The sequence below is a fragment of the Anser cygnoides genome, chromosome 20 (assembly GCF_040182565.1).
Source record: "Anser cygnoides isolate HZ-2024a breed goose chromosome 20, Taihu_goose_T2T_genome, whole genome shotgun sequence".
NCBI classification, from domain to species: Eukaryota; Metazoa; Chordata; class Aves; order Anseriformes; family Anatidae; genus Anser; species Anser cygnoides.
The window spans coordinates 12187041-12212320 of record NC_089892.1 but is presented as its reverse complement, the minus strand read 5'-3'; the positions used below and the strand labels follow the sequence as shown (position 1 = coordinate 12212320).

General features: G+C 45.9%; 2 protein-coding genes and 1 pseudogene across 2 annotated transcripts in view; 1 reads left to right on the top strand and 2 right to left on the bottom strand.

Moving 5' to 3' along the window:
* Positions 1-25280, bottom strand: part of LOC106037110 (dual specificity testis-specific protein kinase 2-like) — a 90937-nt gene that overhangs the window by 19214 nt on the left and 46443 nt on the right. The window lies entirely within an intron of this gene.
* Positions 1081-24446, bottom strand: LOC125180737 (tight junction protein ZO-2 pseudogene; annotated as a pseudogene).
* The window catches only part of LOC106037111 (ficolin-1-like), a 12683-nt gene continuing 11823 nt past the window's right edge, over positions 24421-25280 (top strand). The window contains exon 1 of the mRNA XM_013182873.3: positions 24421-24570. Coding sequence (XP_013038327.2) covers positions 24492-24570 — 79 coding nt within the window. The 5' untranslated portion in view covers positions 24421-24491. The remainder of the gene's footprint in view (positions 24571-25280) is intronic.

Below are 25280 nucleotides of genomic sequence, written 5' to 3'. Positions count from 1 at the left end.
GAAGTCTCCTCCTACTCAGCACTCTGTGTCCTGTGCTGTGAGCTTGGTAACAGCTGCAATACTTTGTTACAATATCTAGCAGCAAGAGCTACCTGTTTCCCTTGGTAAGTCACTCCAAAAAAGCAATGGTTAAACTGGCCTCACAGGTTATCCTGTCCTTACAATCTGCCAAGGGCTCCTGGCTAGATCTGTCCTGTAAAAAAAAAAAATAAAAGTAAGAATAGGTTTGCCCCAGCTTTTCCCAGTTAATCCCTTATCAAGGTGGCCAGACCTGCATCAGGCTGAGAATGCATATTGTGGAGGCAGCACTGACGTATCCACCTAGGTGTTAAAGCCTGTGGGCTCCACCCAGCCTGGGGGACACCTGGAGATGTCACCTTGCTTTCAGACAAGGAGGCAATGCTGCAGTGTCCTTGTGGACATGGCTAACTTTGGGAGCAGGGGGAAAACTGCAATTGAACAAACAGTCCAAAGTAGGTCAGGTCCCTGAGGGTAGATATTGAAATTGGCCCAGTGATCAATATGCCCTAAATTGTTTTTCCTCACACTGTGTCCTAATGAAGATCAAATAGTGCAGATTGTTTACACCATCAGCAATTCTTTTTTTCTATGTAGGTTCTCACTTGAGTCCTAGGAAATATCCCCTGTCAGTTGTGAAAGTCCAGTATCACTTTGGGAATGCAGAAACGAGTTTTAAGTACATTGCATGAATAGGGAGTGCCTCTAAACACCATGACTCTTCAGCTCCAGAGATGTAAATGTCACAAGTGAAGTCTCCAGAACTTAACTGACTTGTAAAGCCACAAGAAAATAAGCTTAGCAAATCAGAAGAAACAAACAAATGACAACAGATCTTCAAAAAGTGCATGTCGGAACATGGTAACTGCACAACAGAGGATTTAACACTGATTTATTCAAAATCATAGGTGAAATCCAGGCTCCTGGTAGTTTTGACATTGGCTTCCTTACCACCAGGAGGCTAGAGCTTCACAAAAACATCAGAAAAGCTGCAAAGGCTGTAAATACCTAAAACAATAGGCAGCAAGCCCCAGTCATGGCATTCCTCTGCTTTGTCTCATGGCCACACAACTTCTAAAGGTGCCAGAAAGGCAGACAGTTTGTGCTGAGGAGCTGAGACGGAAACTCTGACGTATCTGACTTCAGGCTGACGTGCGGAAAACAGACTCCACAATCAGTAAGATTGTAAAGTAGGTATGTTTATTCAGTGCTGGGCAGCACGGGGGGTAGTCCCGCCAAAGTCGTGCGCATGCCACATGGCAACTTGCCATGGTTATATGCAGTAAAGAATTACATATGCATGAAGTTTCACAATGCGCCTATACATATGCATAACCTGTCCCCGCTTCATATTAAAATTAGTTTACTAAGTCAACTAAATTAGTTTACTAAGTCATTTCCATAAGCTCTTTCCGTCTGTGCTTCCGCAGTGTCTCCTCGTAGTGGTCACCAGGGGTTATGGGGATGAAGGTTGGTGACTCTTCCTCATCACCGCTAGTTGACCTCTTGTCTTTGCACAGACTCAGTTGCTCCTTGGCTCTTGTCCATCTGCAGGACCAGTTTCTGTCAGTTTCTTAAGATCACTTAAGGCTCACACAAAAATTCCTTAGGGCAATGTGAGATAACAGTTCACTTGAGAGAGTCAGCACCATTGCAGGTGCCCACTGGGAGCTTTACAGTCTTGCCTTGCTGGGAAAGGAGGGATCTGATCTGCAAGGGTAGATTATCATCTCCATCTGTAAATTATCACTCCATCTGTAAATCTGTCGTGGGCTCTTCAGTGGTAAAATCTATTGAGGCTGGAACTGTGGTATTGGTGGTATCCCCAAGGATCTTTGTAGGTTACAGTGCAGTTATTAGGAAACGGATCTTTGGAAAAAACAGCATGTTTTTGTGTTTGATCGACTCCCTTGTAGATAAAACCAACAAGCCTTGTTAAAACAATTTCAGCTTCTGTATGTTACTAGAGGCCTATCCCAAACAACATGGCCTGTCCATTCTGCATGTTCTCTGTGACCTTCCGGGAATGCATTCCTCTGCAGTGGCACAAAATCCCTGTCCTCACACTTCTCTCCTTCAGTCGAGGGTGGCAAGGACCCACTGAGCTAGAGTGGAGGAGACAGATTGGCCTAGAGGTAACGTCTCTGCAATCCAAGATATTTAGGTCTGTCTTGTCTCTTGCTTGCTGCTGTTACTTGCTTACTTGTTACTTGTTACTTGCTGCTTGTTACTTGCTTGTTACTTGACACGCTCCAGAGCCTGGATGTCTTTCTTGCAGTAAGGGGCCCAAAACTGAACACAGTGCTTGAGGTGCAGCCTCACCAGAGCTGAATACAGGGGGACGATCACCTCCCTGATCCTGCTGGCTGCAATATTTCTGATACAAGCCAGGACTTTGTTGGTCTTCTTGGCCACCTGGGCACACTGCCAGCTCATGTTCAGGTGAGCATCGACCAACACCCCCCAGATCCTTTTCCTCTGCACTGCTTTCCAGCCACTCTCCCCCAAGCCTATAGCGCTGCATGGGGTTGTTGTGGCCAAAGTGCAGGACCTGGCGCTTAGCCGTGTTCAACCTCATCCCACTGGCCTTTGCCCATCGACCCATCCCAGGTCCCTCTGCAGGGCCTTCCTACCCTCCGGCAGATTGACACTTCCCCTCAGCTTGGTGTCATCTGCAGACTTACTGAGGGTGCGCTCAATTCCCTCGTCCAAATCATCAGTAAAGATATTAAAGAGGATGGACACTCAACCCCTGGGGAACACCACTGACGACCCGGTCACCAGCTGGATTTTACTCCGTTCACCACCACTCTCTTGGCCCAGCTGTCCAGCCAGGTTTTAATCCAGCAAAGAGTGTACCTGTCCAAGACATGGGCTGCCAGCTTCTCCAGGAGAACACTCAGGGAGACCATGTCAAAGGCCTTGCTGAAGTCTAGGAAGACTACACCAACAGCCTTTCCCCCATCCACCAGGCCGGTTACCCAGTCAAAGAAGGAGATGAGGTTGGTCAGGCAGGACTTGCCTTTCATGAACCCATGCTGGCTGGGCCTGATCCCCTGCCTGGTTGACACACATATATTGCATGATTGCATTCACGATGACCTGTTCCATCACCTTTCCTGGCACTGAGTTCAGGCTGACAGGCCTGTAGTTCCCAGGGTCCTCCTTACGACCCTTCTTTTAGATGGGTGTCACATTAGCAAGTCTCCAGTCATGTGGGACCTCTGCAGTTGACCATGACCATTGAAAGATGATGGAAAGTGGCCCAGCAATCACATCTGCCAGCTTCCTCAGCACCCTCAGGTGTATCCTGTCTGGCCACCTGGACTTGTGACAGTCCTTGTGGAGTAGCAGGTCTCTAAATGTTTCCACCTGGATTGTGGGGTGTTTATTCTACTACCCATCCCAGAGTTCCAGGTCTGGAGGCTGAGTACCCCGAGGATAAGTGGTCTGACTATTAAAGAGAGATGCAAAGAAGGCATTAAGAACCTCGACCTTTTCCTTATCCTCAGTAGTCATGTTCCCCTCTGTGTCCAGTAAAGGACAGAGATTCTCCTTGGCCCTCTTCTTACCATAAATACATTTGTAAAATATTTTTTTTTATCCTTAACCATAGTGGCCAGGTTGATCTTGTGCTGGGCTTTAGCCTTTCTGATTTTCTCTCTGCATATTCTGGCGACTTCCTTGTATTCGTCCTGAGTTGCCTATTCCTTCTTCCACTGCACATAAACTCTTTTTTTTCCCAGAGACTCAGCAAATGTTCCCTGTTCAGCCATGCTGATCTTCCCCGCCGGCTAATCGTATGACACACAGGGACAGTCTGCTCCTGTACCTTGAAGACTTCCTTCTTGAGGAGCATCCATCCTTCCTGGACCTCTTTGCCCTTCTGGACTGACTCCCACGTGACCCTCTCTACTAGTGTCCTGAATTGTTCAAAGTCTGCCCTCTGGAAGTACAAGGTAGCAGTTTTGCTGACTCCCCAAGAATAAAGAACTCGACCATGTGATGATCACTCTGCCCAAAACAACTCCCTACCACCACATCTCCCACCAGTCCTTCTCTGTTTGTGAACAGGTTGTCTGGCAGGGTACCCCCCCCAGTAGCCTCACTAACCAGCTGTGTCAAAAAGCTGTCTTCTACACAGTCCAGGAACCTCCTAGACTGCTTCCTCTGGGCTGTATTGTATTTCCAGCATATGTCTGGGAAGTTAAAATCCCACATGAGAAAAAGTGCTGGCGATTGCGTGACTTCCACCAGCTGCTTGTAGAATGCCTCATCTGTCTCTTCATCCTGGTTTGGCGGTCTATAACAGATCTTCACCAGGACGTCTGCCTTGTTGGCCATCCCCCTGATCCTTAGCCATAGGGACTCGACCTTATCATTCCCAGCCCTGAGCTCAACAACATCGAAACACTCTGTAATATAGGGAGACACGCCACCGCCCCTTCTTTGTTCCCGTCCCTTCTGAAGAGCTTGTAGCAATCCATTGCAGCACTCCAGTTGTGAGAGTGGTCCCACCACATTTCAGTGATGGCAACTAAGTCATAGTTTGCCTGCCACACAATGGCTTCCAGTTTGTTGCCCATGCTGTGTGCATTAGTGTAGATGCACTTCAGTTGCACCATGGCCCTCTCCCCCAGCCATTGTTCCCCCAGGCCCATTTCATCCCTCTCTCCCTAGTTTAAAGCCCTGCCAACTCAACAAGCCCTGCCAGCTCCTGTGCTAGGATCCGTTTCCCCCTTTGAGAAGGTGGGACCCATCTGCATCCATCAGGCCAGGTGTCGAGTAAACCACCCCATGGTAAAAAAATGGTAAAAAAAAAAAAATTTTAAAAAATAAATATAAAAATCCTGCAATTGCACAAGCCTCTCAGCCATGTATTGATCAGCTGGGCTTTCCAGGTCCTATAAATCCTACAGCACCTGGTATTGCCAGGAGGTCTCCCATCAAAGTACTAACCAGGCCTGAGCCCGCTTAGCTTTTGAGATCAGCTGAAATTAGGCATTGCCAGGGTGTTATTTCTCTCTGAATCCATGAAGAAGGCCTGTTTCCGCAATGTTAGTTGAAAATACTTCCTTCTTGCCACAGTTTACAAAGCATGCAAGCTCCTTGCGGCCTTAGCTGGTACAGATTGGGCTTAGTGAACAGGAAATGCAGGCTATATTGTAAATAAGGCAAGAAACTCAATATTTATATGTGATTTTATCTGTTTGTTAACAGCAACTCACTTCTCTAATATGTAGTTTGACTAGCCAAAAAAAGTGTATATCCAAAAATCCAGTGGAGCTGCACATTTAGTGGAAACAAGAAGACTTCCACTTTTAGAGCCATGATACCACCAGTTTTAAGTGCAAAAAAAAAAAAAAAAATCAGTCCTTTTAGGTGAGGAGATGGAGAAAGACAACTCAGTGAGTAACTGAGTCCCATGCTCTCTCTACAGACTGTGCCACAGAACTATCTCTGCAGTTGCAGAAATACACAGTATTTTTTAATAGAGATGGTTCTCAATGGAGATGGTTCCACTCAAAACATCTGAAGAAACTTGTTTACTACAGACTGGTGTTTTTTCATGGGCACTACAAACTGTTCAAATTCCCAAAGGTGCCAAAAGAATATGTGGAAAAAAATATGCTGAAACTTTTCTGACATGTCTGTATAGATTTTACAGCATATGTTTTTCTAAACAGCCATTCCTAGGATGTTTTCATTTATTGAATGGGCCCTTTTGACATTTCTCCAAATCAGAATCAGGCTAAACTCTGTTCTTGCTGGGAAATTTTAGAGTTTCTTCTACCATCCCTGGTTTCTTTGCTCAAGGATAAAGCTTAATCCACGGAGGTGGCACATACTTTAGTCTGGTTGGAGGTTTCTCTGTTGGAAGTCTGGCTTGGTTTTAAGGATTGGATGTGGCACAGATATAGGCCTGGGCTAATGATCTGTGTAGGCAGCTTTGCCTTGGCCTTCCCATGTCCCTGGGTTTCACTGGGGAGTGGGGGGAGTGGGAGGGGGGAATCTATCTTCCATTGCTGAATGCAGTAATTCAGGAACAGCTCACTCAGTAAAGTCTGGCAGAGCTGAGAAGTTTTTGTTGTTGTTGTTTTTCAGGAGACCTGTGATTTCTTTTTAAGGTCTTTCCTAATGACTGGTGGAGCTGTGATTCTGAGAGATGGGAGATCAGTTCAGCTTTTGGTAACCCTCTGCAAGACAAAGGAAGGGGCTGAAGATCCTACCAGAGTAACTAACAGAAAGCATCAAAGCAAAACAAAATTTTAAGCCAGTAAAGTGGGAAGAGAAAGCGAGGGAAAGGTAAAATAGGCAAAGCTGACCACAATTCCTGAAGAGGAGTGAGAGGGGAAATGGAAATCTGAGCCACAATGAGCTTTAATGAGAGACTGGAGTCAGTGTCCTTTAACAGGGAAAGTTCAAATAGGGACACTGAAGTGGACAGCCCTGTTTTGTGGTGCGTTGTCACAACTGAAAGGGTTACCCAGCCTATGGGTGTATAGAAATCGATCACAACAGTGTTCTGCAGGATTCCAAAATGCACAAGGACATGACAACTTTATTTCCTAAATTTCTCTACTTTATTACACATTACTACAAATCACCACTAGCAAGTATACCTATGATTTTAAAAGCTAGTATATATATGCATACATATAGTGCTATACAATCATAGAATACCGTGAGCTGGAAGGGACCCACAAGGACCATCAAGACCAACTCCTGCCTCCACACAGGACCACCCAAAAATCAAACCCTGTATCTGAGAGCATTATCCAAACATTTATTGAACTCCAGCAGCTCTGGTGCAGTGACCACTTCCCTGGGGAGCTAGTTCCACTGCCCAACCACCCTCTCAGTGAAGAACCTTTTCCTAACGCCCAGCCTGAACCTCCCCTGATGTAGCTCCATGCCATTCCCTCCTATCATTGTCATCAGAGAGATCAGCGCCTGCCTTTCCGTTCCCTTCATGAGGAAGCTGTAGGCTGCCAGGAAGCCTCCCTTCAGTCTCTTCTCTGGGCTGAACAAACCAAGGGATTTTAACTACTCCTCATACGACTTGTCCTCTAGACACTTCACCATATTTGTAGCCTTCCTTTGGATGCTCTTTAATGTTTTATGTCCTTCATATATTGTGGTGCCCAGAACTGCACACAGTACTTGAGGTGAGGCCACACCAGCACAGAGCAGAGTGGGACAAGCTCTCCGCTCAACCAGCTAGCAATGCCATGCCAGATGCACCCCAGGATACAGTTGGCCCTTTTGGCCACCAAGGCACACTGTTTACTCATATTCTACTTATAATTAACCAGAATCCCCAGATCCCCTTCTGCAGGGCTGCTTTCCAGCCTCTTATCCCACAGTCTGGACATATATAGAGGATTGACCCATTGTGTGTGCAGAATCTGGCACTTGTTCTTATTAAACTTCATGCAATTGGTGATAGTCCAGCCCCATAAACTGTCAAAATCTTCCTGCAAGGACCCTCCACTCTCAAGGGAGAGCTCCTCCTAGTTTAGTATCATCTGAGAACTTCCTTAGTATGCATTGAGTCCTACATCCAAACGATTTATAAAAAACATTGAAGGTAATTATTTTGCATTACTACCAGGAAAGCAAATATATTTATTTTTTCAACAGCAGCACCAATAAATAATAACAACAATCAATGATATAGCACCAAGTATATATTTATATTAGCACTTTATATACAGCTTACAAAGCCTTACTTACTTACTTACTACAAAGCCATCTGTTGCTATGTCTAACGTGCAAGTGCATTTATTAATCAGGGCTTTTTCAGTAATTGTTCCCAATTGGAATGACTACAGCATTCAACCTTGTTCCCACTCAGCAGCCTACAGTGGGATTCATTAAAACCACAGTAAAGTTCAGTTTTGCCATTACCCTTGTGACCCTGGGAGGTCTGCCAGGTCCTCCATTTAACCGGGGCCTTAGTAACTCAGCACTGCCTACCTCAGAGCTTCTTATAGTGTGGGAACACCACCTGAGTTCTGTATTGTTCTGGCATCACAGTGGATGACTGAAGACATTTCCTTTTAGCTGGTATTTAGGAGAAGTTTTTCACAGAATCACAGAATCATCTAGGTTGGAAGAGACCTCCAAGATCACCCAGTCCAACCTCTGACCTAACCCTAACCAGTCCTCCACTAAACCATAACACTAAGATCTACATCTAAACGTCTTTTAAAGACCTCCAGGAATGGTGACTCAACCACTTCCCTGGGCAGCCCATTCCAATACCTAACAATCCTTTTGGTAAAGAGGTTTTTCTTAATATCCGACCTAAACCTGCCCTGGCACAACTTTAGCCCATTCCCCCTCGTCCTATCACCGGGCACGTGGGAGAATAAAGCAACCCCCACCTTGCTACAGCCTCCTTTAAGGTACCTATAGAGAGCAATAAGGTCGCCCCTGAGCCTCCTCTTCTCCAGGCTAAACAATCCCAGCTCCCTCAGCTGCTTCTCGTAAGACTTGTTCTCCAGACCCCTCACCAGCTTCGTTGCCCTTCTCTGGACTTGCTCGAGCACCTCAGTGTCCTAGGTACTCATGTTGATGGTGCATTTCAGGCAAAGGACTACGGGAACGAAGCCTGTCTCTACTTTGGCTCCTCACCTCCCTCGCATATCTAGGATCAGGTTGAGATCCATGACTGTAACTGTGTGGGCTGTAGTCTCCTGTAGTCCCGTTCACAGCCACTATCTCTGTTGATGCTCCTTCCCCTGCTCTGATCTCTTCCATAGTCTCGATCCAAGCTCCTGTCAACACTCCTACCACGACTGCAATCACAGCTGTAGCTGTATTCCTTACTACGGTCTCTGCTTTTGTTGCACCCTCTGTCTTCATCATCTCTACAGCTCTGATCTAGGCTGTTTCCCCAGCTTTGGCTGCGCCCTCCATTGTCACTGTACCAGCTTCTTTCATTGTAGCCACTTCGAGCACTTTTGCCATCAAATTCTGCATGATCATCCATTACTTCTAAAGCTCTGTCCTCATAGTCAAGGGAGGGGCTTCTCCTCAAAGCAGCAGCCTGCACTTTCCACTGTCTTTTCACTAAAACAGTGGCCACTTTTCCACTTTTCCTAAGCTGTTGGACCGCAAAAGAATGTGGAAAGTTTTCCATTGGGGTTCCATTAATTATGACCACCCAGTCATTTTCTTGAAGTAACCCATCTGCTGGGCCACCTGGGAGAACATCTGAAATGACTACTGAGGTTTCACCATTTTCAAAATGTGGGTTATCTCTGCCACCAGAAACTGCAATCCCAAATCCTCGTTTTGAATCCTTTTGTAAGGTCGCAGTGTACTGTTCCCATATCAGCTTTTCCATGCCTGGGGCCTTGCGAGGAATGTTGATTTTTGAGAGCCTTGGTCTACTTGCTGTGAGACGCTTCAGGCATGATGTACAGCTGTGCTCCCAGTCGCACTCGCAAGGAGATGGCAATGCAGCACTGTGCTCCCTGCTCGCAGAGGCTGCCTCCGTGCAGCAGGAGAAGGCGGCCAGCCCCTCACCTCACCTCACCTCACCTCGCCTCGCGTCGCCTCGCCTCGCCTCGCCGTGCCGTGCCCCGCCGAGGAGCGCGGGCCCGGCTCCACTCCCGCCCCGCCGGGCGATTTCCTGCCCGGGCGCAGGGCGGGCTCCCGCCGCAGGTGCCGGCCTCGCCCCCAGGTGGAGCGGAGGGGCCGGGCCGGGCCGGGCCGGGCCTGGCTCAGTGTAAGGGGAGGGGGGCGAAGCGCGGCCCCACCTGCGGCTGCCACCACCCCTTCCCCACCCCGCGCCTGGCGGGGCTGCGGTGCCGCTGCCGCCCATATTAGACTTCAAATTTCTCGTTTTGCTGTCCATTCTGTGCACATTAGGATACAGGCATTTCAGAGGATAACTGTGTTTGAAAAGGTGTCACTGAGAACTACCACAAACCAGGAACGAAAGAGGAGCAGTGAGAAGACTGAAGGGAGACAGGCCTCTCAAGCTTATTACCATCCCTTCAGAATAGACACAGGCTATAAAAGATGCCAGTAGTATATTCAGCAGTCTGAAAAGAAATTCCTGAATTATCTTGATAACCTTCTGATTATATTCTTATAATATATGCCTTGGGGGTTAATATGAGAATGACTTTTAAATCCATGTTTTCATGTGAAAGCATCTGCTTTCCACCACTATTACTCTCCAAAAGGTTTACAGGAGTTCCAGTGAAAGTTTCTGTGAAATCAAACTTATACTAAAAGACTTCCATATAAAAAAAACATTCTTTTTAATGAAGTAAACTTTTGCGAAGTATGGGTATAGCCAAGTGCCTTTATTAGTGATGCTATAAACCTCTAGTCAAAGTATGCTTTAATCCTTACAGTCACTTAAGATGGCTTTGGGACAAACAACAAATTTTAATTATAAATATTAATTGACATTTTAATTATAAATATTCATTGACATTCCCGCAAGCACAGATTGAGGGAGGGCACAGCCATAGATTAGGCTATCTAATCCTCTCTAACAGCATTAAAACAGCATGTAAAGACACTTTGATATACACAGGGGATGGACTACATCAGTGGTTAAATGGGATGATACACTTCTACATAAATCTACACATTACTTTGAGAAAGCTATTGAACTGCTATGTGCACAATGTCTATTTAGTTGGGTATTTGGGTGGATACCATCACCAAAACCACAGCAGATGGAAAATACTTTATACAGGAGAGAAATTTACGAAATGTTATTATTTATGTATTAAATTTGTTTTTAAAATCTGATCTTTATGAATTTTAACAATTCTGTGAGTTATGGGAGATTGTTCTTTCTCCCTTCCCCACTCCACCCCACCCCCAGCCCTTTTAACGCAGAGAAGCTCGTCTGCATTTCAGAGCTCTTGCTAGCATTGTTTAGTTTTAGTCTCCTACTCCGACATTTAGAAAAAACCCTCCAACCAAAACATTACTGGGGGAGCTGAAAAGTGTTGTAATAACTTTCTGGATTTTATATTCTTTTTCTTGATGGGGAAAGTAGCAAGTTCACTAGTGAGTTCTTGCCCTCTCCACTCCCTGTAATAGTCTTTTTCTATCTGATGGATTAGCACTGGTCTACACAGCTCCAGGATCCATGAACCAAGCTGGTGTGTAGTACACTTTGCGACTGTTTTTCTGTATCTCCTTCAAAACATTTTTAGTAGCATATCATTTCTGCTGACAGAAATTGTTCCAGCGTGCATCATCAAGGTCACCATTTCAAGTGTGCCCAAGTTGATAAACAACTGAAACTATCAACCTATTACTCTCTGAAATGACACTTTTCTCAATTTTGTATCACCTGCATACTTGCTGAAGGTGCACTCTGTCCTGGCATTGAGGTCATTAATGAAGACATCGAATACCCTAAGCCCCATTGTCTACCCCTGCAGTACAGTACTCATGACTAGCCTCCACCTGGACTTTTCAACACTGATCACCATATCCCAGGGCCGGTCATTCAGCTAGTTTTCAGTCCACTTCATTGTCCACTCACCTAACCCATACTTCATCAGTTTGTCTATGATGAGACGGTGTTACAAGAGACAGTGTCAAAAGCCCTAGTAAAGTCAAGGTAAACAACCTCCACTGTTCTCCTCTCATCCACCACGCTCATTTTAAAAAGATCTCAGGCTGGTTAGGCACAATTTCCCATTTGTAAATCACGGAATCACAGAATTGTAGGGGTTGGAAGTGACCTCAAGAGATCATCAGGTCCAACTCCCCTGCCAAAGCAGGTTCCCTACAGCAGGTTGCCCAGGTAGGCCTCCAGATGGGCCTTGAATATCTCCAGAGAAGGAGACTCCACAACCACACTGGGCAGCCTGTTCCAGTGCTCCATCATGCTCACCATGAAGTTCTTTCGCATGTTGGTGTGGAACTTCCTGTGATCCATTTTTTGGCCATTGCCCCTTGTCCTGTCCCCACAAACCACTGAAAAGAGGTTGGCCAAATCCTTCTGTCTCCCCCACTTAAGATATTTGTAAACATTAATAAGATCCCCTCTCACTCTTCTTTTCTCAGGGGTAAACAGACCCAGGTCTCTCAGCCTTTCTTCATAGGGAGGATGCTTCAGGCCCCATATCATCTTTGTGGCCCTCTGCTGGACTCTTTCCAGGAGGTCTCTGTCTTTTTCCTTTGTCTTTTTTTTGTACTGGGCAGCCCAGAACTGGACACAGTACTCCAGGTGAGGCCTGACCAGGGCAGAGTAGACTAGAGTAGAGTAGCTGACTAGTGCTGATCACCTTCCTGTCCTCCATGCATCTGCAAATGATTTACAGCATTAGTTGACTCCATGAGCTTCCCAGAGACTGTGAAGTGACTGGCCTGTAGTCTCTTGTACTCTCCTTTGTGAAGTTTGTCATTTCATATCATTCCCTTTAATCCCCACCATTCTTTCCTACTCCAAACTATTCCTTGTCATTTCTTTCTATTCCTAGCTAGTTTTCACTAGCACTCTTTCTGTTCCTATTATAACAGCCTTAATAGCCAGTCCCTATTATTCCTTCTATTCCCCATCATTGCCCTCTGTTCCCTATCCTGTCTACTCCCTAATTTTCTCCATTTTTCCTGGCTAATCCCAATCTATTCCCCATCATTCCTTATTTCCCATAATCTCCTTCTATTCCCATGTATTCGCCACCCTTACCTACTATTCCATCTAGGGCAAAACTGCACATACATCGGACACCTAGGTACCATTACTGTAGGTGAACTTTTAACTCTGCTATTTTGGTGCATCCCTTGTAACTAATTAACACTTTGCATAAATAGTTTGGCAGTTTACCAAATGAGAGGGATGAGGAGAGGTGACTACCAAAACCCAGCTTGGGGGTTGTTCTAATTAGATTCCGGGGGCTGAAGCTGATTGGTTCAGCCCAGCAAGGATCAGACAAGAGCTGTAAATGTATATAAAGCAAGCAAGCTATTTGGGGATGTCAAATACATTCACACACAGACACACTTGAGCAGCAATAGAAAAGACAAAGAATTTATTAATGATTTAGCTTGTTAACATACTGACCCCACGGTGATGACAAGGGTACCAACGAGCATGATGCTTTTCCGAATCATTGATGTCGTAGATACTCAGCCAGATCATGGTCGTCATCCCGTCGGTTTCTTTGCATTTCTTCATAAATTTCTTTGCATTTCCTTCCATTCACCATCATTCTTCTACCTACTGTTTGTCATTTCCTTTTATTCCCTGTCATCTCCTATTATTCCCATCTGCTGTCTGACATTTCTTTCTATTCCCATCTATTAAATAACATTCCCTAACACCTCCATCATTCACCATCCAGTTAGCAGAATTTCTTTCTATTCCTGTTTCCTAACATTGAATACAGTGCCTGTATTCTACCACTTCTTTCTACTTCATGTCACTTCCTTTTCTTTCTATACTCTGACTTTTCTTCCTGGATTCTTCCCTTCCTTTTATTTGTCATTTTTCCTAAGGTTCTCTTTCACTTCCTGTTTTTCCACCTCTCCTTTCTGCAGAATACCCTTGTTTCTAGCAGGACTATCACTTCGGCTCTATTGCTGACACGTTACATTTTTAAAGACAGGGTAATACAACTCTGTTCTCTAAATTCATGTAATTTTTTTCCTGTTTAAGTCCTTCAGTGTGTAACTGACATATTATCCACAATTTTTTCTTCTAGTTTCATACCTATTCTCTCCAATGACAATTCTTTCAGTCAATGTTTTGTCAATATGTTGATCTCAGGTGAGAAGAAACCCTCCCACCATGGTTGTAAACCTCACACATTGCACTGTTGTTTTCTTTATTCTAAACTGTCCATTACAACTATAGAACAAAAAATTTTCATGAACTTAAATAATCACTTTTCTTCAATGTCAGATTTTTCGTTTGTTTGTTTGTTTGCTTGCTTTATCAAAGGTCAAGAAGAAAGACTTCAGAAACAAGGAAAAGTTCTGGAGTTACGAAATGTCAGTGGATAACAGGGAAGTCAACAGCCACAACTCAGCAGTGGAGACCAAACACCTCATTCACCCAGTGTCCAACTACTGAGTTGCTCCAATGTTCCAAAAGAAAAAGGCAACACAATGGTGTCTAAGAATTAAATGTGCCACTGAACAAATTCTGCTGGTCTTCTGGAAACATCTGTCATTCCCCTGGTCAGTTTTTGTTATCCTCTGGAGATTCAAAATGTGCAGTTCTTAATCTTCAGGACTCCACTTTCCTAAGACTTGTCCCATTTCCACCCCAGGCATATGAAAAAATAGCAGTAAAGATATTTGGTAGTACAGCTGTTGTATTTCTCATTCCCAGCAATTGCTGATACTAGTGCATCACATATTGTAAAGGCAGAAGTGTGTAAGTAGGTAAAAAACATCTTCCAGAAAAGAATGAAACTGAAGTTTTAGTTGTGTGCACTCGTGTGGCACAACTTTAGGAAAAGACTGAAAGAAAACCAATGCATTTGATTAAATTGCAAAGGAAATCTTCTTGTAGGAAGGAAAACTTCATTTATTCCCATAGCATCTGCAACGTTACACCACTGATATCTTACCTTAGGAAAACTGCCAGAAGATATTCAGAGCCCCATACTGGTAAGCATCTATTTTTGATGTAATTTATCAAACATAGGCACAGGCCTCACTCCCCCCAGTACACAGGTTATGTACATGTAAGTATCAAGACAAGTCCTCGCTGACAGCCACTAAAAAAAGAGATCCCAGAATGACAGTAGTTCTGTATTCGTCTTCATACTTGACAGATTGCTCGTTCACTCTATGTCAACATCTGATATAAAGTAGTATAATTTCTTATATCCACCACACCTGTCTTCTACTGCTATGTAGCATGTGGTTTGTGTAATGTGGCCTCATTTTTTCTTAATCAACACAAGCGTGATTTCCAAGATCCACGGTAGTGTGGCATCAACAATTCCATACATAAAATCAGAAATCCTATTTATATCTATTCTAACATATACATCTTGGTGACGTGATCGGCTCTGGAGCAGACAGGTTCTGCAGCAGAGCGGGGGGTTGCAGCATGCAGGGGTTTTGCTTCATCAAGGTCCCTTCGAGGCAGTTGAGTGAGCTGCCAGGACCTGGCAGCCCTCAAGAGGGCAGCTGACAAGGCTGGGGTGGAGCCAGCAGCAGCGCCCTTCTCTGTCATAGAAAGGCATTCCCTGGGAGCACGACGGGCAACTAGGTGTGCTCTGAACAGGGCAGACAAACAGGGTGTGGTGCGAGCACCTGTGTGAGACCAGTCATGGCAAATGGTTGGCAGAAGACCATGTCCACACTTGCCAAAAAGGAATTGGGCACCCAAACTGAGCTTCCAAAAAAGCACACAGCAGTCTAAATGTCAGGCTGCAGGGAGTGCCAAACTTTCACACCACCTTTGGGCAGCTGCAGAGATAGCAGTTGCATGAGGTGTGAGCAGGTGGAAGACCTGCTCAGCATGGTAGCTGAGCTATGGGAAGAGGTGGAAAAACTGAGGGGCATCTGGGATGCAGAAAGGGAGATAGGCTGGTGGTGCCAAGCTCTGGACTCTGTGAAACAAGAACAGGCACCAGGAATTCCCCAACAAGAAGGGAATGCAGTATCCATCCCCCAGCAGACACAAGGCAGAAGCTGCAAAGACATGAATGAATGGAAACAAGTCCAGGCTTGAGGTGGCAGGAGAAATCCACCTTCACCCGTTGTCACATTAAGGGGTGTAGCCGATTAACCGTTAGGGGTCCGGTCAGATTCAGGGTAGCCGATTAACCGTCACGGGTCCGGTTGGATTCAGGACACTGAACTATCACAATCACAATCACAGATTCACCAACAACGTATAACCACCCTTAGCACTGAACTACCACGGTCACAGATTCACCAATAACATATAACACCCTTAGCACTGAACTACCACGGTCACGGATTCACCAATAACGTATAACCACCCTTACTCTAGTCGCGTTCAATGAGAACTATCATGGCTAGGAACAATGCAATCAAGTGCAATTTATTACAGCAACAGGTACACAGGTTCTTTGGACTGCCAGCGACAATTTACTGTCTGCAAAAGCAAGCTAGCATGCATTAAATACACAGGTGCGCAGCCTGGAAATTAACGTGTTAAAAGGCACAAAGACTCTATAGAGATTTCTAAGTTTCCACTGAGACACACAGTATAATCAAGTGTTCAAATCTCACCCAAAGGCGTCCCAATGGGGAGGGAAGAGAGGCTCAGCCTATCGTCTGATCCCAGGAGTCAGGAGGTCCTCGGGACGGTGTATTCCCTTGTGATGGTATCTCCCCTGATGGTGGTATCTTCCCTAACGATGGTATCTTCCCTAACATCCCTTCTCTCTTAGGCCAATTTATATTATTTTCTATCTTTTAGGTGGAGCTTGAGTGACTCTAGTCAAGCATATCTTAGTTACGATTGGTGAAAAGTTTTCCCGTCTCCATTTAAAGGAATAGGCTCCGAGAAATTCAGAGCTCATGCTCAGTGAGGGGTGGTCGCACCTTGGAGGTGGGTAGCTTTTGGGATGGAGGTGGTTTTTAGTATTATAATAGTATAATGAGCAAAAGTACACTAGAGTACAGCATTTGTCAAAACATGACAGGTCATTGGCTCAGGGTAGCAAAAAGTGTGGCTTATCGGTCTCGGTGATCAATACAAGAATAATCGAGTCCCCACCTACTCACAGAGCCTAGCCGTGGTGTCTCCACTCCACTCTATGCTCTGTACTGTTCCTTAGAGTCAGTACACCAGGTTCCCCCAGTGCAATAGCATCTAAGGTTGGAAGCTGTTCTGGTTTCAGTTAGGACAGAGTTAATTTTCCTCCTAGTAGCTGGTAGGGTGCTATGTTTTGGATTAGGATGAGAAGAGCACTGATAACATGCTGATGTTTTAATTGTTGCAAAGCAGCGCTTACACCAAGCCAAGTACTTTTCAGCTTCTTGCTCTGTCCTGCCAGCGAGCAGGCTAGGGGTGCAGCAGGAGCTGGGAGGGGACGGACCCAGGACAGCTGACCCAAACTGGCCAAAGGGGTATTCCATACCATCTGACGTCATGCTAAAAAATATATAGGGGTGGCTAGCTGGGGTGGGGGCCCGGCTGCTTGGGGATAGGCTGGGCATCGGTCAGCAGGTGGTGAGCAATTGTGCATCACTTGTTTTGTACACATTATTATTAGTAATACTATTATCATTATTGTTATTGTTATTGTTATTGTTATTTTCCTGTCTTAATAAACTGTCTTTATCTCAACTCACAAGCTTCACTTTCCCGTTTCTCTCCCCCATCCCAGAGAGGGAGGGGGGAGGGTGAGCGAACGGCTGTGTGGTGTTTTGCTGCCGCCCGGGTTAAACCACAACAGAAGCCTAGGGAACACTCAGGTAATGTAGCTACGTCCTACCCTGAAAGCCTCTTCAATGCTGTACATTTTCTTTAAAATGTGAATATTAGTTTTATTTTCCTAGTTACTTTAGGCAATTACACCACACCCATCTCACCCTATCAGGTAGCCCTGAGCAACAGGTATGAGGCCCTGGAGGCTGAAAAGCAATCAAAGGATGGAGAAGGTGAAGATCCCTCTCGACCAGAGATATTGCCAGGGTCGGAAAGGCCAACCCCCCATATTGAGACCACTGGCAGAAGAAAGAAAAGGTGGGTTTTAGTTGTGGGTGATTACACAATAGGGGGAACAGAGGATCCAATATGTAGAAGGGACCCTCCTCTAAGGGAAGCCTGCTGCCTTCCTGGGGCCCGGGTTAAGGACGTCACCAGGAGCCTTCCCAGCTTGGTTTGATCTTCAGACTATTACCCATTGTTGGACCTACAGCTGGAGGGAGAAGAAGTGGCAACGCGTAGCCCGAGAGCAATCAAAAGGGACTTCAAGGAATTGAGACAGATGATCAGGAACTCGGGTGTGCAAGTCATCTTCTCCTTCATTCTCCCCAGTATTGACAGTGACAGGAAGAAGGATAACGTCCATTAACATATGGCTCTGTGGCTGGTGTCATCACCAAAATTTTTTGTTCTTTGAAAAAAGGAAGCCTTACATAGCACCATGACAGCCGGCATCGGATGGGATTCATCTTTCCTAAAGGGGGAAGAGGGTCCTCAGTCATGAGCTGGTGGGGCTCATTGATCGGGCTTTAAACTAGATCCTATGCGGAAGTGGGGTATCATCAGGAATACTGGTGGTAAGGTACATGATGACATGCCATCCCACTCATCCTAGCTGGACACTACACCCAGCAAAGGATGCCCAGAGCCGAGAGAGAGAACAGGAGAGCTACCGTAGGCCCACATGGACAAGTTACAGTTGCCCCGTCCAGAAAGGAAGGTGCATCGGGAGCCCAACTCAAATGCCTCTGTGTGAACACGTACAACATAGGGAATAAACAAGGGGAACTGGAGGTGTGTGTGCAGTTGCAGGGCTATGATCTCATCGCAATTACTGAGACATGGTGGGACAGCTCTCATGACTGGAATATGGCCATGGATGTCTTTGTGCTTTTTAGGAAGGACAGGCCAGGAAGGCAAGGTGGTGAAGTTCCCTTTACATGAGTGAGCAACTGGAATCTATGCAGCTCTGCCTAGGGAGGGACAAAATGCGAGTTGAGAGCTATGGATGAGGATTAAAGGGCAGGCCAACAGGGTTGACATTGTGGTGGGTGTTTACTACACGGCACCAAATCAGGAAGAGGAAGTGGATAAGGCCTTCTACAGACAGCTGCAAAATGCCTCACGTTCACAGGCCCTGGTTCTTATGGGGGACTTTAACCACCCCAATATTTGCTGGAAAGACAACACAGCTAAGAACAAACAGTCCAGGAGGTTACTGCAGAACAATGCAGATAACTTCATGACGCAGGTGATAGGTGAACCAACAAGAAGAGGGGCGCTTCTGGACCTGGTACTAACAAACAGAGATGGTCTAGTTGGAAACATGAAGGTTGAGGGAAGCCTTGGCTGCAGTGATCACGAGATGTTGGAGTTTAAGATCCTGCGAGGACAAAGCAGGGCAAAAAGTAGGACTGCAACCCTGGATTTCAAGAGCTAACTGACCTCTTCATGACCTAATTGGAGGAATCCCCTGGGCCAGGGCCCTAGAGGAAAAGGAGGCCCAGGAGAGTTGGCTAATATTCAAGCACCACTTCCTCAAAGCTCAGGATTGGAGCATCCCTGTGAGAAAGAAGTTGAGTAAGGTGGGCAGGAGACCTTTGTGGATGGGAAAGGAGCTCCTGGGAAAACCTAAACAGAAGAAGAAAGCATATATGATGTGGGAGAAGGGACAGACCAATTGGGTGTAATATAGGAACATTGTTAGAGAGTGCAGGGATGCAATGAGGAAAGCCAAGGGCCACAGAATTAAATTTAGCAAGAAACATCAAGGATAACAAGGAGGGCTTCATCAAATACATCAGCAGCAAAAGGAAGACTAAGGAAAACATGGGTGTGCTGCTAAATGAGGTGGGTGCCTTGGTGATGGCAGATACAGAGAAGGCGGAAATTACTGAATGCCTTCTTTGCTTCAGTCTTCACTGCTAATGCTAGCCCCCACACACTATCGAGCCTGGAAACAAGAGAGAATACCTGGTGAGAGGAATACTTTCCCTTGGTTGAAGAGGATTGGATTAGAGGTTATTTAGGCAAGCAAGACAAATCTATGGGCCCTAATGGGATGCACCTGAGGGAGCTGGCAGATGTGATTGCTGGGCCACTTTCCATCATCTTTCAATGGTCATGGTCAACTGCAGAGGTCCCACATGACTGGAGACTTGCTAATGTGACACCCATCTAAAAGAAGGGTCGTAAGGAGGACCCTGGGAACTACAGGCCTGTCAGCCTGAACTCAGTGCCAGGAAAGGTGATGGAACAGGTCATCGTGAATGCAATCATGCAATATATGTGTGTCAACCAGGCAGGGGATCAGGCCCAGCCAGCATGGGTTCATGAAAGGCAAGTCCTGCCTGACCAACCTCATCTCCTTCTTTGACTGGGTAACCGGCCTGGTGGATGGGGGAAAGGCTGTTGGTGTAGTCTTCCTAGACTTCAGCAAGGCCTTTGACATGGTCTCCCTGAGTGTTCTCCTGGAGAAGCTGGCAGCCCATGTCTTGGACAGGTACACTCTTTGCTGGATTAAAACCTGGCTGGACAGCTGGGCCAAGAGAGTGGTGGTGAACGGAGTAAAATCCAGCTGGTGACCGGGTCGTCAGTGGTGTTCCCCAGGGGTTGAGTGTCCATCCTCTTTAATATCTTTACTGATGATTTGGACGAGGGAATTGAGCGCACCCTCAGTAAGTCTGCAGATGACACCAAGCTGAGGGGAAGTGTCAATCTGCCGGAGGGTAGGAAGGCCCTGCAGAGGGACCTGGGATGGGTCGATGGGCAAAGGCCAGTGGGATGAGGTTGAACACGGCTAAGCGCCAGGTCCTGCACTTTGGCCACAACAACCCCATGCAGCGCTATAGGCTTGGGGGAGAGTGGCTGGAAAGCAGTGCAGAGGAAAAGGATCTGGGGGGTGTTGGTCGATGCTCACCTGAACATGAGCTGGCAGTGTGCCCAGGTGGCCAAGAAGACCAACAAAGTCCTGGCTTGTATCAGAAATATTGCAGCCAGCAGGATCAGGGAGGTGATCGTCCCCCTGTATTCAGCTCTGGTGAGGCTGCACCTCAAGCACTGTGTTCAGTTTTGGGCCCCTTACTGCAAGAAAGACATCCAGGCTCTGGAGCGTGTCAAGTAACAAGCAAGTAACAAGCAGCAAGTAACAAGTAACAAGTAAGCAAGTAACAGCAGCAAGCAAGAGACAAGACAGACCTAAATATCTTGGATTGCAGAGACGTTACCTCTAGGCCAATCTGTCTCCTCCACTCTAGCTCAGTGGGTCCTTGCCACCCTCGACTGAAGGAGAGAAGTGTGAGGACAGGGATTTTGTGCCACTGCAGAGGAATGCATTCCCGGAAGGTCACAGAGAACATGCAGAATGGACAGGCCATGTTGTTTGGGATAGGCCTCTAGTAACATACAGAAGCTGAAATTGTTTTAACAAGGCTTGTTGGTTTTATCTACAAGGGAGTCGATCAAACACAAAAACATGCTGTTTTTTCCAAAGATCCGTTTCCTAATAACTGCACTGTAACCTACAAAGATCCTTGGGGATACCACCAATACCACAGTTCCAGCCTCAATAGATTTTTACCACTGAAGAGCCCACGACAGATTTACAGATGGAGTGATAATTTACAGATGGAGATGATAATCTACCTTTGCAGATCAGATCCCTCCTTTCCCAGCAAGGCAAGACTGTAAAGCTCCCAGTGGGCACCTGCAATGGTGCTGACTCTCTCAAGTGAACTGTTATCTCACATTGCCCTAAGGAATTTTTGTGTGAGCCTTAAGTGATCTTAAGAAACTGACAGAAACTGGTCCTGCAGATGGACAAGAGCCAAGGAGCAACTGAGTCTGTGCAAAGACAAGAGGTCAACTAGCGGTGATGAGGAAGAGTCACCAACCTTCATCCCCATAACCCCTGGTGACCACTACGAGGAGACACTGCGGAAGCACAGACGGAAAGAGCTTATGGAAATGACTTAGTAAACTAATTTAGTTGACTTAGTAAACTAATTTTAATATGAAGCGGGGACAGGTTATGCATATGTATAGGCGCATTGTGAAACTTCATGCATATGTAATTCTTTACTGCATATAACCATGGCAAGTTGCCATGTGGCATGCGCACGACTTTGGCGGGACTACCCCCCGTGCTGCCCAGCACTGAATAAACATACCTACTTTACAATCTTACTGATTGTGGAGTCTGTTTTCCGCACGTCAGCCTGAAGTCAGATACGTCAGAGTTTCCGTCTCAGCTCCTCAGCACAAACTGTCTGCCTTTCTGGCACCTTTAGAAGTTGTGTGGCCATGAGACAAAGCAGAGGAATGCCATGACTGGGGCTTGCTGCCTATTGTTTTAGGTATTTACAGCCTTTGCAGCTTTTCTGATGTTTTTGTGAAGCTCTAGCCTCCTGGTGGTAAGGAAGCCAATGTCAAAACTACCAGGAGCCTGGATTTCACCTATGATTTTGAATAAATCAGTGTTAAATCCTCTGTTGTGCAGTTACCATGTTCCGACATGCACTTTTTGAAGATCTGTTGTCATTTGTTTGTTTCTTCTGATTTGCTAAGCTTATTTTCTTGTGGCTTTACAAGTCAGTTAAGTTCTGGAGACTTCACTTGTGACATTTACATCTCTGGAGCTGAAGAGTCATGGTGTTTAGAGGCACTCCCTATTCATGCAATGTACTTAAAACTCGTTTCTGCATTCCCAAAGTGATACTGGACTTTCACAACTGACAGGGGATATTTCCTAGGACTCAAGTGAGAACCTACATAGAAAAAAAGAATTGCTGATGGTGTAAACAATCTGCACTATTTGATCTTCATTAGGACACAGTGTGAGGAAAAACAATTTAGGGCATATTGATCACTGGGCCAATTTCAATATCTACCCTCAGGGACCTGACCTACTTTGGACTGTTTGTTCAATTGCAGTTTTCCCCCTGCTCCCAAAGTTAGCCATGTCCACAAGGACACTGCAGCATTGCCTCCTTGTCTGAAAGCAAGGTGACATCTCCAGGTGTCCCCCAGGCTGGGTGGAGCCCACAGGCTTTAACACCTAGGTGGATACGTCAGTGCTGCCTCCACAATATGCATTCTCAGCCTGATGCAGGTCTGGCCACCTTGATAAGGGATTAACTGGGAAAAGCTGGGGCAAACCTATTCTTACTTTTATTTTTTTTTTTACAGGACAGATCTAGCCAGGAGCCCTTGGCAGATTGTAAGGACAGGATAACCTGTGAGGCCAGTTTAACCATTGCTTTTTTGGAGTGACTTACCAAGGGAAACAGGTAGCTCTTGCTGCTAGATATTGTAACAAAGTATTGCAGCTGTTACCAAGCTCACAGCACAGGACACAGAGTGCTGAGTAGGAGGAGACTTCTCAGTTCTAGCAGCTGGCTTTTCTTCATCTTCACCTGCCCCATGGGGCAGAAACAACTGTGTCCCAGACAGGTAGCAGCCTGCGCTGCATGAACATTTGTGATGTAGAGAGGGAGAGAAGAGGAGTGCACAGGGCCCCAGTCAGTTTAAATGACTCTGCATAGACCTCTCCTGCCCTAGCAGATCAGAGACATCTGCTCATCCTTTTTCTCTCTCTCTCTCCTTCTGAAAAGCTGAAGAAAGAAGCTATTCTCATTTCTCCCTGAGAACTGCATACACAACGCTTGCCGTGAATGATATACTTTTTTCCCATTTTAAACAAAACCCAAATTTGAATTCAGGTGTTCAGATCGCGTTCCTTCTGATTTCCTTGCAGGCTTTTTTTTTTTTTTTCCAGACAGGGAAAGGAAAGTAAGACCTGCACTTCCCTTAACAAAATTATGTCTTGGGAACAAAAACAATCATAAACATCTATTGCATTTCTGGGCTGCAGTGGCCACACCCTGGTTGACTGTGATTTTGAGGAACATGGGCCTGACAAAGAGTAAAGTCAGGACCCTGAAGTTCCGAAGAGTGAACTTCAAGCTATTTAAAGCTATTAAAGATGAAATCCCCTGGAACACTATACTTAGGAACAAAGGAGCTGAACAGAGCTGCTAAAAACTCTGCTATAAACTTTAAAGGTTCTGTACATAGAGGTAACAAAAGAGTCAGACTTGAAACAGTTTGAACCTCGTAATGCTGACACAAATGAACAGAGTGCACAACAGAGAAACTGAAATCCTACTCGTTATTACAATGAACAGGAACTGGAGGGGGAAAGAAAAAAAAAGCAGGAAAAAAGTCAGACATGCTCTTCCCACCAAACCTCACTTGGATATGCAGAGTTTTAACTCCAGGTCAGTCCTGGATTACCTATAAACTGAAACCTCTGTTTGAAAGGTTGCAAAGTGATCCAACGCTGCCTGGCAGGCAGAGCATTGGAGCATGAGTCGGGCACTGCAGCTTCTGACTGTGATCTTTGTTGACCTTGGGCTTTTCTTTTCCTAATGTCTCAGTTCCCCCATACACAGAGTAAGTGCTGCTCTTTGAAAAGTGCCACTAGCAGGAAGGAAGAGGGGAGCTGTCTGCATTTAGCTAAATGTATGTTTTTGCCGGTTCATTTCATCTAGAAATACAGTACAGGAGGAGATATGCATCCAAAATTTGCAGAGGCCTGAGACAAGGCAGGCTGGGGCAGCCAGGCAAGGACTTTCCCCATCAGGCCTGTGGAAAGCTGCTTACCTGGGAAAAGCTCTGGAGATGCAGAGTGGGGACCCAGGCATTGGGCAAGCACAGAGGTGGAGCTTACACTGGATTTTTTTATTACGTATAAAGGGCTTAGATGGGTCAATACTAACGACAGTGCCTGGGACATGGAGAAGGAAAGCTGAGCAGAGAGCAGAGAGCTGTGCCAGCAATGGGAAGTGTAGCCCCAGTCCTTCTTGTCCTGCTCAGCATAACAGCCACCATTTGCGATGCCCAGGACACCTGCCCAGGTGAGTGGGGCACAAATCCTACTGTTAATTGCCCTAAGGCAGGCTGTTAGAGCTGAGCTGAGCTGGGGGGGGAGGGGGGGTGGATTTGTTCCTTCTATGCATCTCTTTAATTCAGCTGCAAGTTGGAAGATGGGTGATGAAGTCTCAGTAGTGGCTTCACAAAGCTGCTGGCTCCAACCAAAGGTTTAGCATCCTGCCCACTCACTAGAGGGATCTCCAGGAACAGGCTGCCCCATTCATAGTTTTCCACCCTGTTCTATGTTTTCCATCTGTGGTGCCTTACCTCTGTTATTGGAGGATGCAGAGCAGTATCAACCAAGTGCTTGATGGGTGCCCGGCACCCTGGCAACTTGGGAACACTGCACAACACAGTTTTTGGTCTTTACTCTCCAGAAAGGCAATAGGCGTGATTTTAAACTGATCTGGTGTCAGGAAATCAGGCTAAATCTTTAGAATCCCTTTAAATCAGAATCTTTACTATCCACATGCTCGTCAGTGCCATTTACTTTTTGCTGTATTACCCCACAGAGCACCTCACATCTTTTGTTTTATTAAGTTACAATGTATTTGTCATGCATGTAATGTCACATATAACAGCCTTCTTCCACTAAACTCCCCTGAAGCCAGAGAGATCCAGTGTCTAATTCTAATATGCAACAACCTCAATACCGTCTCTTAATACATATAATTATGCCAGACTTCCTTCCTCA